The sequence below is a fragment of the Ursus maritimus genome, unplaced genomic scaffold (genome assembly GCF_017311325.1).
Source record: "Ursus maritimus isolate PB19 unplaced genomic scaffold, ASM1731132v1 scaffold_8, whole genome shotgun sequence".
Lineage (NCBI taxonomy): Eukaryota > Metazoa > Chordata > Mammalia > Carnivora > Ursidae > Ursus > Ursus maritimus.
Window position 1 is genome coordinate 2,698,092 of NW_024426996.1, and position 19,790 is coordinate 2,717,881.

Sequence of the window (19,790 nt, forward strand, 5' to 3'; positions counted from 1 at the left end):
CTCTTGTGAAATCTTAGTGGTAAATTTTATCCATTTTTGTTTCTTTGAAATGTTTTTAATTTTGAGCATTTTCTAGAAAATAAGTGCAGAATTAAAGTTGACAGTTATTCTTTCTGAGCATTTTGAAGGTATTATTTCCATGCCTTTTAAAGCTGCCATTGTTATTGTTGAGAAATAAATAGAAAGTCTAATTTCTGTTTCTTTGTAGATAATCTCATTGGCTTCTTTAACAACTATCTCTTTTTCTTGGGTATTCTGTAGTTTCACCATGATATGACAAATGAAAGTGTGTCATAAGGAATTAAATGATTGTAATTTTGAGTTATTATGTTTAATTTCTTCGTATTCTACTTCGAAGTGATGATTATTGGTCTGTAAACAGGGATATAAGGGAATATATTTTATTTAAAAAAATCCTACGGTGAATACTTTTGGAGTACATGATTCTTAATTTTTCAGCTTTTAACTTTCTTCTCAAGATCATGTGTATGTACATGATGTAACATGGCATAGTATGCTTTCTGTATTTTCCTACAGCACTATTGGAGATAATTATGAAAAATGGAAGCACTGCTGGAAATAGCCCTCATTGCCGAAAACCATCAGGTTGCGGTGACCAAAACAAACCTAATTGCACAAAGGATAGCACATCTGGTAGCAGCGAAAGTGGAAAAGGCTACACCAAAGACCAAGTAGATGGAGTTCTCAGGTAGGGATAAGTATGACTTATATCTCAACTATAATTGATACTAATGTAATTTTTAAATATTATAACGCCTAAAAAAATGTGTGAACTGTAATTCAGTGGAAGAACAAACATGGAAGAATTGAACTCTAGGTGTTTTATGCTTTATGTTATTTATCAAATCAGTCTGTAAAGTACCAACTCTATGGAAGGTCCCATCTTTTAAAGTAACTGTAAGGCAAAAGTTGCTTCCGAATATTTTTTCTTGGGGAATAGTATTTCAAATTTTTGACGCAGTATGGTATTTAGATAACTGTATTAAAAGGATAAAAGAGGGGAAAGAATTGTTTTGTCTTTGTGTGCAGGAAAGTAGGAGGATTTCATATGAGAGGAAAATTGAGGGCAATAGCGACAGCATTTTCCAATTCCTGCTTGTATTAATGTAGCACAATTTTTTCGTATTTCTTTAAGGCAATCTTTATATATATATATATATATATATACACACACACACACACACATATATATATATGAACATAATAATGTCCTCTTCTTTTAATATTTTTCTTACTCTAATTATTCTGCCTCTGTGTTTTTAGTTTTACCTCATGTTACACTTCTACTTAAAGTAGAAGAATTAGGTAGAGTTGGAAGATTGTGAACTGAGTTTGGGGATCTGACATAACTGATTTTATAATTAAGAAAAGATTTTCTGGAAATAAAATGAACCTTTGCGTATGAAACACTACAGAAAATGCTGTTTTGTTTTCTGCTACAGCTTAGGGAAGCTGTACTGATATTGTACTGATGTTGCTCTCTAGGGAAACTAAAGTGTAAGCATGAAGGACTCTAAACAGAGATTGATCAGATAATTCACTCTCCATCTTGAGAATTATAGTACAATGAACTAGCACAAGTGAAGAGTAGATAAAACTAGATTGTCTTTATGTTTTCTGATCTTATTTCCTTTTTTTTTTCACCCTTTTTTCTCCATTGCTTTTTAGTTCATTCTTTTTTTTTTCTTACCATAATTTAGAATTGAAGTCATTTTAAATCAAATATCAATGTATTTACATTTTTTCGTTTTTCCCTGTATATTTAGATGCTAAAGGTTGATTGTAACATTTTATCTGAGTGTGGCCACAGATGTTGGTGTTTGGTGGAAAAAAAGTAAAGAAAAAAGACTCCCTAATCATGGTGAAGCCATGCTAAAGGGTATTTGATTAGCATGAATGGTAGTGAAGCACTTTTGGGATATAAGCAATTTTGCTAACTACTTTTATAACTAATACTGTGTGAGAATGGGCTGAATATGTGAGATAAGTGAATGAATAAATGAGAGACTTCCTTTTGAATTTCTTCAATAAAAAGCTTTAATTAAATGGTGTGCTGAAATGTGTTCCAGGAAACCACATCTATTTGAAAACAAATTGTATTTTCTTGTAGAATTTACTCTCTATTGGGAGAGTATGTTCTTAGTGAAAGACCTAAATAAAGTTTATATTATTGTATGTGATTTCTGTTTAGAATCATTTTGTGATTAAAGAAAAGACTGTAGAACTACTTACATATTTTGAAATATCACCAAAGAATAGAGTTGAAATGGAGAATAGGTATTCCCTAAATCGGTGCTGTTTTTTAAAAATCTTTTTTTCTTTGTTTCCTCTACCCTCACCTTAAAAGGAAAAAGAGGAGTAGCACAAGGTATGGTAGAAATAAGGAAGGAAGAGCAGTGCTTTGCTTTACTGTCTCTTGCAGTATTTCGGCAGGATATCTTGAGAATTTTAGAATGAAAGATGATGGTGTATGGCCAGATTTGGAAAGATGGAAACAGAAGATTGAGGGAGTTTCTGTCTGTTGGCTTCTATATTATATTCTCTGTGAAATTGCAGATGAGGTTATCCTCTGAGAGTTAGAAGAAAAGAGATGAGATTGGAAGCTTGAGGAGAGTTGTAGAAGTATGGAAAATTTACAGAGGCGAAAGGCAAAGGGAATGGAAGGATTGCTGGTTAGCATTGAGGATCCAGCCAAGTTTGAGACAATGAATTCTTATTGGGTATGAGTATTAGCTTAGTAGTACAGCTGTATTAGAAATTGTTTCTCTGGTCAATAATTTTCTTATCCCTTTTTTATTAAATGCAGTTTTTTTTCCTTTGAGGGCTAAATGTGATTGGAACATTCTTTAATAGAATCCCTAAGTTATTCAGACTACTTTATTTTATTTTTATTTTTTTTTAAAGATTTTATTTATTTGACAGAGAGAGACACAGCAAGAGAGGGAACACAAGCAGGGGGAGTGGGAGAGGGAGAAGCAGGCTTCCTGCTGGGCAGGGAGCCCAATGCGGGGCTCGATCCCAGGACCCTGGGATCATGACCTGAGCCGAAGGCAGATGCTTAATGACGGAGCCGGCCAGGCGCCCCTATTCAGAGTACTTTAGTTGATAACTTACATGAGTTGCTTAGCTGAATTATGTAACACTTACTCATTATATTAGCCTTCATAAGTGTTGCTTTAGTGAGGTAACAGATCACCAGCAAACACTTAGGTGCTGTATGTTTTTGTTTTTTGTTTTACCTATACACAGGGGATTTTTTCTGAAGAAAGCCACGTTATCTTGTGTTAGCAGGATTATGCAAACAAGTTGCTCAGTGACAGTTTGGCTCAATGGGAGAAGCCATGCAATAATACTGCATCCATTGCATAAGTAAGAGCTAGCTTATAATAAGACTGAAGAAAAAGTATATAACTTTGTAAAGCTAATATTCTGTGTAACTGAACACTGTTGTCTTTGAGTTGAAATATACTGAAAAATTATTGAGAAGAAGTATCCTGGATCTAATTTGAAGTTTTTAATTTCTCATTGAAAAAAAGCCCATCTTTTATTTTAAAAATTTACAAGATCATTGTTAAAGCATTAACAGGGTCATCATTCTATTTATCAATTAGGAACACTTCCATACAATTGTTAAGTCACTTGAATTATAGGGATTTGATTAGAATTTGATTTAAGCTGTAGTTCTTGAAGTGAAACCATTTTGCTAAACTTATAAAGTTTAGCAAGTAATCCTCTGCCTCAGGAATAAATAAGTATTTCCCTAAACACCGATTAAATTTGGAGTCTACTTAAATGATCAGCTATAACATGCAAAAAAGAATTGAAAGAGAACCTTCCTGCCCTACCCACTATGGTTTCATGCACATCAAGGAAGACATAGGGGCTGAAGTAGATGGACTTTCCATTGTTGAGCTGCCTGTCAGTCTTTCTGGGCTGATTATACAATATTTCCTTCCAGAGTAGGTAATAGGTTACCTCTTTTTAATTTATTTTCTTTTTTATCTCTTTTTAAAAAATTCTTTGGTGAAGATGGAGAAGGTTTGAATCTTTCAGTAAGGAGTGAACTGTAGAAAGTATGACAAATTCATTTAATTGGTGAAGGAATGATGAAAAAAATATGAATTAAAATAAATATATGAATGGTAATTTTTCATTCAAGTGTGAAAAATTAGGTAAAAGTGTATTTGGAGGATTACTTGAACTATATATTGGTGTGTTGAGCCAGGTGCATTGATGATGTCAACTTTGTACCTCTCTTCTGGCTTCTTAAAAAATTTCTCCTCTAATATATGATGAAATGCTCAGTGCAGGGAGGATATGATAAAACTAGCTACACTTAAGAATTAGTGAAATAATTGTTTTTCTACTTTTTTTCTCTTCGTGACAATTCTTTTCCTTTTTTAAAGATTTTATTTATTTGAGAAAGAGAGCATGGGGGGTGGCGGGCAGAGGGAGAGGGAGAAGCAAGCTCCCTGTCTTTGTGACAATTCTTAGCTTTATGAGCCATCTCTAGAGGATTATGAATTCCAACCTANACACTATCCAGCAGTCCTCTCTTGGGCTGCCTTTTTCTATTGCCTAGCCTCTTATGCTCAGGAAATCTCAACAAACAATTTTGGAGGGTTAATCTGGTATATAATTAATCATTTTATGCATACAAACCAAATAATAATGACTTTAGGATTGTTTAGTGTTTTGTTTGTTACTGCTTTGGTTTCCTGCATTCAGATACTATGTGTCATATTCATAGCTCTATTCCTTGTCCTACAGTCTATTCTCCTCTATTCCAAATTGACTTCTGGTGCCAGCTACATTTTTATTATAGTACTTACCACCTGTGACTTTTAGATCTGAACCATTTCTGCCCTTACATTGGACCCAGTCATCCATATGTCCATTCATCATCCATCCGTTCAACACATATGGTGAACAAGACATAATCCTTGCCTTCAAGAGGCCTGTAGTCTGAGTAGTCAGGCAAGGTAGCTGCAGTACACTGTGGTAATTGCTGGGAGAGGGCTCACGTCCAGAGGGCTGTAGGGGATATAAGAGGAACACCAAACCTAGTCTTGAGGAATTTGAGTTCTTGAGAAAAGGAAAAGGTAAGTTGAGGTCTGAAGAAATTGTAGAAACTAGCTAAGCAAGAAGAGAGGCAGAGAAGACATGTTTTGGGCACCAAAACCAATATTTGAGGAAAATACCTACAAGGGAAGAGACTATTTAAACACTGATTGGAAAAGCAAACAGAAAGGAAGAGGTGGGTTACTCTGGTGTCCGAAGGACTCCTTTTCCTTGTTCTGATTCTGAGATAGCAGGATTTTTAAATCAGACAGACTGAGGTTTGAATCCTTACTTGTGAGGCCTTTTCTTTTTCTTTTTTTGAAAAAATTTATTTATTTATTTGAGAGAGAGAGAGACAGCCAGAGAGAGAAGGAACACAAGCAGGGGGAGTGGGAAAGGAAGAAGCAGGCTCCCAGCGGAGGAGCCTGATGCGGGAGCTCTGGGGTCACGCTCTGAGCTGAAGGCAGACGCTTAACAACTGAGCCACCCAAGCACCCCTTGTGAAGCCTTTTCTAATCATCCTATTTAGAATAGCTGGCCTCCCCGTCCATTCTCTCGTCTCCTTTGTCACTTTAGTTTTCTCTAAATATTTATCATCATATGATGTACTTCATATTTTACTTGTTGTTCTTTGCTCATCCCTCTCACAATTGTAAATTTAGTGTGAACAGGGATTTTTTTGGACTGTTTTATTCACCACTAGCATCTGAAACAGTGTCTAGCAGAAAGTAGATGATCTGTAAATTTTTGTTGAAGAAATAAATTTCCGTTTCCACCTATTACTTACTTGGTTACAGGACTTTTGGCAACTTACTTAACGATTTCCAGCCTCGATTTTCTCATTGGTTAGAGAGGAAAAACATCTACCGAATGAGGAGTAAATGAGACAGTTTGTATAAAATAGCCAACATAAGATTCTACAACTCTCTGTGTGAAATCTTTATAGACCAGATGTAGTTTGGAATTCAGAATTGTTCATATTTTAGAAAGGTAATAAGGAGCATATATTATACATTACATAATAACACTTAACATCTGGTGAGCAGCCCATTACTTAATAGTAACATTTCTGCAGCAACATGTAGAAATACTCACACTTGAATGGGATAAATGAAAACTTTATAGCAGCTTCACATCCATTCAGGTCAAATTTTGCCTCTAAAAGAATTCAAGTCAGGTTTTTGCAGTCAAATTATAGAATAACTTTCATTTTTCAGAGCTTTATGGATATTGGAACATGGATATGTGATTGTGGACCTGGGCCTGACACACAGTACGTGTTCTATAAATGTCCCCTTTCCCTTTTTCTCTATCACATAGTTTCTAAACATATCTGAGAGAATGGTTCTTACAAAAGCAGGAATCGTTCTGTTTTGTTCACTAATGTATCTCAAGTGCCCAGAGCACTGTCTGTGACATAACTGGTGCTCCATAAATATTGTTGATTAAATAAAGGAAATAACACGTTTATGAAATAAAGTTAACTATTAATATTTATTAAGTATCTAAAGTAGAAAAATCCAATTTTAATTATTATTACCCTAAAGAAGACTGTATAACGGATTTTTGTTGATATGTGATTATAAAAAAATTTCTTTAATCTTAAACATGTCTTTTTTTTTTTTAACTGTTCATTTAACAAATGTTGAATGCTTTCATTATGAAAGGAGAGCTAAGGCTCATTTATTCTAGAAATATTTACTGAGAACCTATCCTGTACCAAGCACTATCATGACTTATAGTTTCAGTAGTAAGATAAGATCAGTCTTGCTCTTTCCTTTGAGAACTTTGAGTCACTCTGCAATTCTCTAGCTACTGGTGGGCAGTTATGCCTTAGATCTTTTCACCTGTTACTGCCTCAAGCAATCACATATGGAACACATCTAAAGTCATAAAGTACTCCACAGAAAATGTTTAAAATGTTACTATATTTTAGTGAAGGAAAATTGTTAGATTTTAGGAGAATATTAGCATTTAATAGTATTAACGTTCTCTGATCCATTCAGAGTATTTTTTTTTTTCTTAATATACTTCAAAGACTCTGGGCTTAAATCTCTTAACATCTTTAATTAGCTATGTAAGTAATCTTTAAAAGTATGCTAATCATAATGAAAATTGAGTCTAACAAGCATTTTGAGTCCTGTGATATATGTTATTATGAGATCTTATTTTTCTTAGACAGATGAGTTCTCTTTAGTATAGTGGAGCTGAGTTAACTTGCCTTGACATTTAACCCATAGGGTACTTGTAATTGTTTTACATGCACTAAAGTGTTACTTTGATATTTGGTAGGTCTACATTATGTGACAACAAAAATCTTGGAATTCAATGCGTATTAATTAATTTTTAGCTATGACGTACTTGTGAAGAGTTCTGGAATTTCTTTGTGCACTTAAGAGTACTGTAAAATTGTTCTTGTTCGCTCCTTCTAGTTTCAGTGTGTGCTGTCCTTCATCCATGATTGTTATGGGCTTTGCTTTACTTCTCTAGTTGTGATAAAAAGCACCAAGGACATTCTCATGGCCAACTCTCCTTAGACTGGAAAGAGGTTAAAGGAATGGTGTGTGGTCAAGAAGGAGAATGAAGCAATAACCTTTAATGGGATAAGCTATCATTTGATGGAAAACAATCCACAGACAGTTCTTTCCACTATTCTAATAAATCAAAAATTAGAGATACTACATGAAGTTCTTCCTTGAAATTTACATTATAACACACTGTTTTGTTCACAGCATAAACAAGTGTAAAAATTACTATGAAGTACTTGGAGTTACCAAAGATGCTGGTGATGAAGATTTGAAAAAAGCTTACAGAAAGCTTGCTTTGAAGTTTCATCCAGACAAAAACCACGCACCTGGAGCAACAGATGCTTTTAAAAGTAAAGTAAACCTTTTAAAGCAATTTTACTAAACTCTTTTTAGAATCCACTTTACAATGTCTTAGAATATTAAATTCTACCTATATGGTACATTTAGAAGCCAGCATAAGCAAAGTCCTCAAAACCCTTTAAATCTCTACTATTAATTTGTTATGCCAAGAGCCAAACAAATACACTGTGGCTTCATGAAAGCAAAATGCCAGTTTTGGCGAAGTTCTAAGTAACTTTTGTAGATAATCATGCATACTTTCTAGTTTACCACACACTAGTAGTGTGGTGATTATACACAAGCTTCTAGTGTATTACCATCTGCTTCCAAAGGGAACTAAAATAAAACAGCTTTTGCAAGTTCTTAGGATAGTAGAGACTGTCTAGAATTGGGAAATTGCTTGGATTTTTCTGCCCAGTGTTCTTATATTCCTGCTAACTGGCCAATTTTTTTTTCATTTTCTTATATGTGGTTCTAAATAATGTGATTTTTTTTTCTTTTTAAGAATTAGTTTCTTCAGGTGCCTGGCTGGCATAGTCAGTGGAGCATGCAGCTCTTGATCTCAGGGTCATGAGTTTGAGCCCTACGCTGGGTGCAGAGCTTAAAAAAAAAAATTAGTTTTTTCCCTTTTGCCTACTATTCATTTTTCTTCATTTTCTTAATACTATTTCAGGGTTGGTTTTTTTTCTCTTTTTTTTTTGCCAATTTAGTAAATAAAAGTCAGAGAGTTGATTTTTATAATTTTGTATTTTATATACAATTTATTCATAATAGTTAACTTCTAATTCATAGGAAAAATTTTATATTTGTGATTGTTTCTCCTTTTGAATTTGGCATTTATAGAGCCAACAGTTAAAAAAAAATTTTTCACATTATGAATTAAAATAATTTAATTTAAAATAGTTGGTAAAGAACATTTAGGCAGTGAATTTTTGTATGTTTGTGATCTGCTAAGTGATTTTGATATTAATTCTCCATTAATGTTAAAAATGTTAAACTGCTTTCTCTCACTTCTGTATTGAAGTCATTTATTAGTCTTGGAATAACAGTAAGTGGATCTCCCAATATTTTACATCCTATGCATTTTGAAGAGGTGAGCAGCTAAATGCCACCCCAGCTAGACATTCAGAAGGGGCTTTACAAGGGTGATGACACTTGGATGTGGTACATTTCAGAGTCTAATGCTCTACTTGGCACACTAGACACTGAATATTCATCATCATCCTGGGAGGTGGTTCATCTCTAGAGAAGAGGCTCACATTATTCAATACACAGGAGGTTATCTGTAAATCAGAATGCCAATTTATTAATCCCAAAGAGGATCAGAATAGGGAGTTGGTTGATGAGCCCATTTTTCATTGAATGGAAACTACATAGAAAACTAGATTGTAATCCACAGATGCTTGGTGAGCAAAAGTAGTTAATTAGAAAATATTACAGTTAGTGTCATCATTCAGAAATGGCAGCTTTCATTTATTCTCAGCACACAGGGTCTTCTCTTTATCTTCTGAATCATCTTATTTTATTTTATTTTATTTTATTTTATTTATTTATTTATTTTTTAAATTTCATTTATTTATTTGACAGAGATAGAGACAGCCAGCGAGAGAGGGAACACAAGCAGGGGGAGTGGGAGAGGAAAGAAGCAGGCTCATAGCGGAGGAGCCTGATGTGGGGCTCGATCCCAGAACACCGGGATCACGCCCTGAGCCGAAGGCAGACGCTTAACCGCTGTGCCACCCAGGTGCCCCCATCTTATTTTATTTTAAACCCATTGATCCAAACTTCTATTTTTGGGATACCAAGCTGCTTATTTTAAGCAAATACTATAGTCTTTTTCTTTTGTATGAAAACTAAGTATAGATTGATTGCTCTACCAAAACACTTTTTACAGAAGATGGAAACCATTTGCTTTTTATTTCCTCCAAGAATAGAAAAAGAGGAGATAATTGGTTTAGGGAATTAAATTAGATAGAAGAGATACTTTCATTTGTGTGTGTTTTTGTTTTGTTTTGTTTTTTAAGTAAGCTCAGTGCCCAATGTGGAGCTCGAACTCCCAATCAAGAGTCACATGAAAAAAAAAAAAAAATGCTGAGCCAGCCAGGTGTCCCTTCATTTGTGTGTTTTGTAAAGCTTTAAAAATAAGAGGTTGCTATCAAGGAGGGTAGACTAAATGAACTCTTAAGTTCATGCGGCTGTTTGTTCTTTACAGTTAAGATTGTAACTCAAGTTTCTCAAAGAAGGGAATATTTTATTAACATCTAGAGAATGACTTGCACAGTACATATGAACATACTTTTAAAAAACATTTGAATAAATTGAAATGGATCCCTTTCCTTCCGTCTGACGTGGATGTCTTCAAAATATACCTGGTCTACTTTATCTTCAAAGACAAATACTTCAAAGTATTTCAGAGACCATTTGAATACTACCTGTGCCTGTTGACATACACATGAGGGTAATAACAAGGGGTGTGGTTTGGCTCTTTATGTGTTTATTTGATAAATAATAATGGATCAGATGCTGTTACCTGTGTTAGGCCTGGTAGTTCAATATTCTTAATATTTGGGCTAGTTTTGTAGAGAAATACAACAGGAGAATACGAGATATTCTCTTGCTCAAAGAATTTGTAATTCATTAAGGAGAGAAAAGTATCACACAGAATATTTGGAATAATGCTAAGAGCTAACATTTTATAGTTTTTCATTCCTATTTTTTCATTTAATGCTTATTAAAAATCTTATGAAGTAGTCAGGGAACTAGTGTCACCCTCCTTTCCCCAGTAAGAAAATTGAGGCTCAGAGAGATTAACCGATTTACCCAGGATCTCCCAGAAGACTGAATATAATTAAATACCAAAACATTCAATAAAAATGTTTGAAGAAAAGCCAGAAAGATAGATTATAATCAGAGTAATTAGAGAATATAAATAGTAATTAGAGAATATGCTAGATGAGAATTAAGAGTTTTCTAGACATGAGTATGATTAGAGAAGAGAGAAAATGGCAGAAATTTGGGTATGAGAATGAGGCAAGTGATTTAAAAATCAATGACGACTTCCACTTTCAGGAAGATGGAATAAATATACTTCCCCCTATTTCTTGCACAAAGTATAATTGAATATTATATAAAAAACAAAGCAAACATTAAAAAAAAAAACTTTGAAAGGTGGAAAGAAGAAGGTAGATGAACTAGGGACCTTGGGATCCAAAGAACTACATGGCAGTAAGTTCCTTGGGTTTTCATTTTGCCTTTTGTATCTTAGACTAGGTGCTGGAGAAGCAGACAACCCAGAAATACCAATAATCACAGATAAAAAATCCCCAAGAAAAGCCTACTTTCTCTAGCTAAAGAACCAGAAGGGGGCAACCTAGTAAGACAGAAAATTTTTAAGCAATAACCATCCAATACAGCCAAATATCAAAGAAAAAACTGTGGTCCCACCTACAGCCCCATCAGCAAAGGCTGAATAAAGAACCTAGCCTGTCACCCTCTCTGGGCTGTAATAAGATGCCTTGACATGCCTACCCTCTTTACTTGGGGGGTAACAGAGGTGATTGAGTAGGGAACTGGTCCTTCTGCTTGACAGTAACAAGGTGTGCCTTTCCATCCCCAGTGGGGTAGTGTCATAAGTGGCCTAGTAGAGAATCAGGACTTTTACCAGAGGTAAACAAAACAATATCCTTTTCATGTCAGTGAAGCTACCTGGGGGGCAGTAATGCAGCAGCCCTACCTACTCTTTCCAGCCACAGAGATGTCATTGGAGGCTTTATGGGAGACTAGAAATCTCATTCCTGCTCGGCAGTAACAAGGAGCTCCACTTTTCAGATGTCATCAGAGGCCAAGGGGGAAACCTGAACTTTTATTCCCATCTGGAAGTAATAAGGTGGTATTTCCACTTCCTGTACCAGAATAATGTCAGAGGAGGACAGTTAAAAACAGGAGTTTTAGACAGGCCCAGAGTCTCATAAGATAATACCTCAAATGACCACATTTCAGTAGAAAATCATTTGTCATACTAAGAACGAGGAAAGCCTCAAATTTAACAAGTCATAGATGTCCACATGGAGATGACAGAGAAGTTAGAAGTGCCTAACAAAGATTTTATTTTTTAAATTTTTTTGAAAAGGTTTTATTTATTTATTTATTTGAGAGAGAGAGAAAGAGCACAGAGAGACAGAGGGAGAAGCAGACCCCCACTGGGCAGGGAGCCCGACGTGAGGCTCGATCCCAGGACCCTGAGATTGTGACCTGAGCCGAAGGCAGACGCTTAACTGACTGAGCCACCCAGGTGCCCCCCTAACAAAGATTTTAAAGCATCCATCATAAAAATGCTTCAGTGAGCAATTACAAATATGCTTTAAATAAGTTTTGAAAAATAGTTTCAGCAAAGAAGTAGAAAATCTGAGCAAATAAACAAAAGGTATAAAGAATCAAATGGAAATTTTACAACTTAAAAATATAAAAACTGAGGGACTCCTTGGTGGCTCAGTTGGTTAAGCATCTGCCTTGGGCTCAGGTCATGATTCCAGGGTGCTGGGATCGAGTCCCACGTGGGGCTCCTTGCTCAGCGGTTAGCCTGCTTCTCCCTCTGCCTGATGCTCCCTCTGCTGATGTACGTGTGCTTGCTCATGCTTTCTCTCTCTCTGACAAATAAATAAAATCTTTAAAATAAAATAAAATCGAGCAATAAATGGGATAAACAATAAAATAACAGAGAAAAGAATCAGTGAACTGGAAAATAGAAAAATAGACATTATCTAGAATCTGAGCAGCTCCAGGGACAAGTGGGACTATAACAAGATTTAACGTTTATATCATTGAGGTCTTAGAAGGAGAGGAAGAAGAGAGTATAGCTGAAAAAGTACTCTAAAATAAATAAATAAATAAATAAATAAATAAATAAATAAATATTGAATACTTCCTATACTTGGTAAAAGATATAAGCTTACATAATTCAAGAAGTTGAATGAACCCCAAATAGTTAACCCCCCCCCAAATCCATACCAAGACACATCATAGTCAAACTTCTGAAAGCTAAAGACAGAAAGAAAATTTTGAAAGAAGCGGAAGAGAAATGACACCTTATCTGCTGGGGAAAAACAATTCAAATGACAGTGAATTTCACATTAGAAACTATGCAGGCCAGGAGGCAATGGCCCATTTTTCAAGTACCTTTTGAAAGAAAAGAACTTTTGCCCAGAATTGTATACCCAGCAAAAACATCCTTCAAGAATGAAGGGAAAATCCGGACATTTTCAGATGAAGGAAGAAAGAGAATTTGTCATTCGCACACATACCCTAAAAGAGTAGCTAAAGAAAATTCTGTAACCAAAATAAAACAGTAAAAGAAGAAAGCTTGAAATAGGAAAAAAGAAAGAACGTGGTAAGCAAAAATATGAGTAAATGTAATATACTTTATTTCTCCTCTTGGATTTCTAGATTATTTGACATTTGAAGCAAAAATTTTAACATTATCTGATATGGTTCTAAATGTATGCCAAGAAAATATATAAGACAATTATGTTATAAATGGGCAAGGATAAAAGAAAGTAAAAGTAAGAGTTTCACAGTACACTTGAACTAGTAAAACGATGACAGCAGTAGGCTGTGATAAGTTATGTATGTATAATATAATACCTAGAGCAACCACTGAAAAGTTATACAAACAAATACACTCAGAAAACACTAGATAAATCAAAATGGAATTCTAAAAAAGAAATGTTTAACTCACAGGAAGTCAGGAAAAAGTACAGAAAACAAAAAATAAAATGGCAGAAATAAACCCTAACTTATCAGTAGCTACATTAAATGTAAATGATCTAAATATGCCAATTAAAGACAGATTGGCAGAGTGAATTAAAAGACATGACTGTGTGTTATCGACAAGACACTCCATTTATAACAATATAGACAGGCTGAAGGTAAAGCGATGGAAAAATATGTATCATGAAAACGTTAATCCAAAGAAAGCAAGAGTGGCTATATTAATATTAGATAAAGCAGACAAAAAAAGTTACCAGAGAAAGAATTATATGATAAAAGGGTCAATCCTTCAAGAAGACATAGCAATATATATGTGTTCACATCAAAAAACAGATGCAAAATACGTAAATCAAAAACTGAAGGAGATATAGACAAATTCATAATTATAGTTAGAAACTTCAGCACCTCTCTGTCAACAACTGATAGAACAGCTTGACAGAAAATCAGCAAGAATATGGAAGAATTAAACATCGTTACCCAACAAGATCTATTCAATGTTTATAGAACACTCTATCCAACACCAGGAGACTATAAATTGCTTTTCAAGTGCTCACAGAACATACACCCAGATAGAGCATATCCTGGGTCATAAAATAAACCTCCACCAAGTTAAAAGACTGAAGTCATACAGAGTGTGTTCTTTGACCACAACGAAATCAAAGTAAAAATTAACGACAGAAAGATAATTGGAATATGGCTAATCACTTGGAAACTGGACAGCACACTTCTAAATAATTTATGGGTCAAAGAAGTCTCAAGAAATTTTTTAAATAATACATTAATCTGAATAAAAATGCAGCATATCAAAATTTGAGGGGACCAGCAAAAGCAGTGTTGAGAGGATTCATGATACAAGCAAATAGGAAAAAAAAAAAAAAAGCCTGAAAATGAGTAGGAATAGAAAGGAATTGCCTCAAAATGATAAAGGAGCAACTACAGAAAACACTGTGCTTAATGGTAAGAGACTGAACGCTTTCCCCCTAAGATTGAGAACAAAGCAAGAATGTTTCCTTTCATCACATTTATTCAGTATAGTGTTGGCAATTCTAGTCAGTGCATTAAGGTGAGAAAAAGAAGACCCAAGGACTAGAAAGGAAGAGATAAAACTGTCCCTATTTACAAATGATGTAATTATGTATAAATCCCAAGGAAAGCAGCTTCCCCCCTCCCCAAATTTTAGAATCAATAAATATATTCTGTAAGATTTTCGGATACAAGATAAACATACAAAAACTAATTTTTATATTTAGAAATATTTAGTTCATTTCTGTACACTAGCAGTGAATATATAGACACAAACTAAAAATACATTACCATTTATAATCACACATAGACACACAAGAAATACTTAGTTGTAAATTTAACAAACCTCGTACAGGATTTTTATGCTGAATGCTATAGAACCACTAGGAAAGAAGTCAGAGAAGATCTAAATGAATGGAACGTTATATCGTGTTCATGGATTGGAAGACTCAGCATAGTAAAGATGTCAAGTGTCCTCAAATTGGTCTGCATATTTAACACAATGCCTGTCAAAATCCTAGGAAGACTTTTTTTGTAGATAACAGCAAGTTTATTCTAGAACTCATATGGAAAGATAAAGAACCTGAATAAACAAAAACAATTTATTAAAAGAATGGAGTAGGAGTCATCAGTTTACCTGATTTCAGGACTGACTTTATAGCCACAGTTATCAAAACAGTACAGTATTGGCAGAGGGATAGACAAATACATCAATTGAACAGGATAGGGAACCCAGATATGGACCCATACAAATATACCCAAGAGATTTTTGACATAGGTGCAAAAGCAATAGAGGAAAGACAGACTTTTCAACAAATGGTTTTGGAACAATTAGATATTCATAAGCAAAAAAAGTTAACCTTGACCTGAATCTTATGCTCGTTACAAGAATGAACTTGAAATGAATCATGAAATATAAAACACTTTTTAACTCTTAGCAAAAATCATGGAAGCAAATCTTTAGGCTCTTAAGCTGGACAGTTATTTCTTATACTTAACACCAAAAGCACGGTTCATAAAAGTTAAGAAGTTGGGTTTCATCAAAATTTTTGAAGTTTGCTCTGCAGAGACCTTACAGAGAGGATGAAAAGATAAGTAACAGAGTGGAGAGAATATCTGCCAAACACATATCTGAAAAGGACTAGTATCTAGAATATATAAAGAACTCGCCAAATTGAAAATTTAAAAAACAGACAATTCAGTTAGGAAATGAGTAAAAGACATTCCACTGAAGATGACATACAAATGCAAAATAAGCAATGGAAAGATTTTTAACATCATTCATTAGCCATTAGAGATAATGTAAAGTAAAACCCAATGAGATACCACTACGCACCTATCAAAATGGCTAAAATAATAAATAGCAACAACACCAGATAACCGGTATGGATGCAGAGAAACGGGATCACTCGTACATTGTTGATGGGATGTAAAATGACACAGTCACTCTGTAAAACAGTTTGGCAGTTTCTCAAAAAACTGCTACCATACCACTACCATACAACTTAGCAATTACATTCCTTAGCATTTATCCTAGAGGTAAAAGTTGATGTTTATACATAAATCTGTACATGAATGTAAATAGCAGTTTTACTCATGATACCAAAACCTAGAAACAACCCAGATATTGTTCATTGGATGAATGGTGAAACAAACAGGGATGCATCCATACCATGGAATACTACCCAGCAATAAAAAGGAATGAACTACAGTAGTGCCCCCTCCCCCGCCTTACTTGCAGAGGAAATGTTCCAAGACTCGCAGTGGATTCCTGAAAGTACAGATAGTACTAAACCCTGTATATACTGTGTTTTTTTCCTATACGTATCCACTTATGATGAAGGGTAATTTTTAAATTAGGCACAGTAAGATATTAACAATAATAACTAACAATAAAACACAACACAATAATAATATACTATAATAAAAGTTATGTAAAAGGTCTGTCTCTCTCTCAAGGTGTCTTTTTGTACTTCATTCACCCTTGTTGTGATGATGCGAGATGATAAAATGTCTCCATGATGAGATGAAGTGAGGTGAATGATGCAGGTGCTGTCATGCAGCATTAGGCTACTATTGACCTATGGATGATAGGTTAGGAGGAGGGCCATCTGCTTCCAGACCATGGTTGATTGAGGGTAACCGAAACCATGGATTGGGAGTGAAGCCGGGGACTACTGTTTTGGCTTACATAGCAACCTGGATTGATCACCAAAGAATTATGCTGATTGAAAAAGCCCTATCCCAGATGGTTTCATTCCATTTATATGTTGTATTATTTTATTTATATAATATTCTTGAAATGCCAATAACATAGAAATAGATATTAGATTAGTGGTTGTCAGGGGTTAACGAGGGGATGAAGGAGAAGGAAGTGGGTGTAGTTATACAAGAGCAACAAGAGGATGGTAGTGGAAATGTCCTATATCCTGATTATATCAATGTCAATATCCCAGTTGTGAGAGTACTTTAATTTTACAAGATATTGCCATTGGAGAAATTAGGTAACAAGTACAGAGGATCTCTCTGTATTATTTCTTACAACTTGGTGGAAGGTACTTTTGGTGAAATAAGTGAGACTGAGGTAGAAATGTGCTTTGTAAAGCTTTTGTACACCAACATAAATTTTGGGTTTAATATTTTGCTAATAAGAAACTGAAAAAGGTTTTGATTATGAGTGTAGCACAAAGTAAATGTATAGACAGTTACTCTAGTCACAGTAGATGAAATAAATTGTCTTGCATATACAATTATGGATTATAGCCATATTTTATACAGATTTTCTAAAATATCTTAATGTTTGGAAATTATTTTTTTAAATAGCAAAACCTTAAAATAAAACCTTAAAACCAATATATTAATAGTTTTAAAAGTAACAGCATTGTGAAATTACAGGGATACTCTATTTAGTATATAGAGGTAAAACCTAGAATTGATATTATTGGAAGTACAACGCTGGCAGATATTGATATGCTGTTTTTTTGGGGTATCAGTTAATATCTTGGTGTTGTTTGTAAATACATTGTTTGGCTCTCTGATCATGCTTTCCCATTAGAGCAACATTATAAATGATGGCTGTATTTCTGAGTCATAGATCTATTTGAGAATCTAAAGAAAGTTTTCGACAATCTCCTTCGATAGATGGACCATCCAACTAATTTTTCATACATTGGGGTTCACAAACCACCTGAAAGCTATCTCTGAATCCCAGGTTTTAGAATCACCATCAGAAGAAAAATTCCAAAGTATATGGGTATAATTAATTTAAGTGTGATATGTAATCATCTAAAAACAACTAACTAATGAGCATCTATTTGCTTGTACAGTACCTATGGCAGCTACCACATGGGATCCAAAAACTATCTTTAAAATATCCCATATTGCAAAAGGCTTACAATCTACTTTAAGAAGTAAGCTATATCTATGAAATGATTATTAGAAGTGTCAGAATGAGAATAGGGTATTTCTGCTTTTAGATCAAAGCATTACAGCTTTTGTAAATTACCTCAAGAAGACATTTTAGTAACCAATGTACCATTGCCTCTTTTGGACACAGGAGTATGAGATGGGAAATAGAATTCTTTAGAAATAAATATCTCAAAACTAGCAAAGTGAGGAATACTAGATACTATCTGGATCAATTCAAAAGCAAATTCTACTGGATCATGGGGATATTGCAGTGAAAACATAGACCCCCTACCTACCCTCGTGGAGTTTAAGAGGAATAAATTGTTAATGAATAAAATGAAAAATAGCTCGCTCTGGGCTGGAGTGTACAAAAACAGGTTTACAGTGTAGGTTGAATAGAATATACTTACTATGCTAAAAAAATTTTTGACCTTGAACAAGTATCCTAACCATTTTGAACCTCAGGAGGCTCATCTGTAAAGTAGGAATAATAATGAATAATGTAATAGCATATTGGGTTCAGAGCCTGGCAGTTGGTAGCTACTGCTGTTATTATTGGTCTGAATAGTACTAATGAATGACTAGATTAGGATATGCAAAAGAAGTAGGATATTAGAGGATGGAGCACAATAGTAAGAAAGCAAGATGAACATTCTTTTATGTTCAAGATAGTAGGGAGACTTATTAGTCTCATATAAAAAATTTGTATTGGGAGGTAATAATATGTGTAACTGCAAGCAATGTATAAATTTAATGTATAAACCTTTTTTATGGGGGGAAGAGGCAGAGGGAGAGAATCTTAAGCAGGCGCCACACCTAGCACGGAGCCCTCCACAAGGCTCGATCTCACGACCCTGAGATCATGACCTGAGTGGAAATCTAGAGTCTGATATTTAACCGACTGAGTCACCCAGGCACTTTCTTTAAAAGAAATTGTTACTGTTTTACTATTTTCTTGATTTGCCTGAAGTAGGATTTGTTTTGTTTTGTGTTTTGTTTTTTTGGGTTTTTTTGGTTAATATGACAGTAGCTTTTATATGGGCAAGTCTTTTTATAATATAAAAACTTTGCATACCAACTTTTACTGTTTACCTTTTCAGAGATTGGAAATGCTTATGCTGTTTTAAGCAATCCAGAAAAACGAAAACAATATGACCTCACAGGCAATGAAGAACAAGCATGTAATCACCAAAACAATGGTAGATTTAATTTCCATCGAGGTTGTGAAGCTGATATAACTCCAGAAGACTTATTTAATATATTCTTTGGTGGTGGATTTCCTTCAGGTATTTTAATGTTAGTTGTAAATATTATATTTATGAAGCTAGAGATTCTCACCTCCAGTTAGGTTATTTAGAGATTTATCTACTTTCTCCACTACATTCCTTATAGTATTATGATCCTCTGATGATTTTTCAGGAAGGTAGAAAAAAGTGTTAGACTTATTACCTTTACTGTAAGTTTGCCTTTTTTCTTGAACATGTTTTAATTTAAAAAAAAGAAATGAGTACAGATATTCTCTATTTTATATAAAGCTGAACAAAGGATGTATGAGTAGGAAATCCAGGAGCAATGTCTTAGTTAAGTGCTATTACAATTACAAGAGGTATCCTATCCCCTGGACGACAATTTGAAACTGGTTCT

At 34.4% G+C, this 19,790-nt stretch overlaps 1 protein-coding gene across 1 annotated transcript in view; it reads left to right on the plus strand.

Moving 5' to 3' along the window:
- Positions 1–19,790, plus strand: part of DNAJB14 (DnaJ heat shock protein family (Hsp40) member B14) — a 45,656-nt gene that overhangs the window by 15,704 nt on the left and 10,162 nt on the right. The window contains exons 2-4 of the mRNA XM_040625280.1: positions 538–709; positions 7,815–7,960; positions 19,247–19,432. Of these exons, the coding sequence (XP_040481214.1) occupies positions 538–709; positions 7,815–7,960; positions 19,247–19,432 (504 nt within the window). The remainder of the gene's footprint in view (positions 1–537; positions 710–7,814; positions 7,961–19,246; positions 19,433–19,790) is intronic.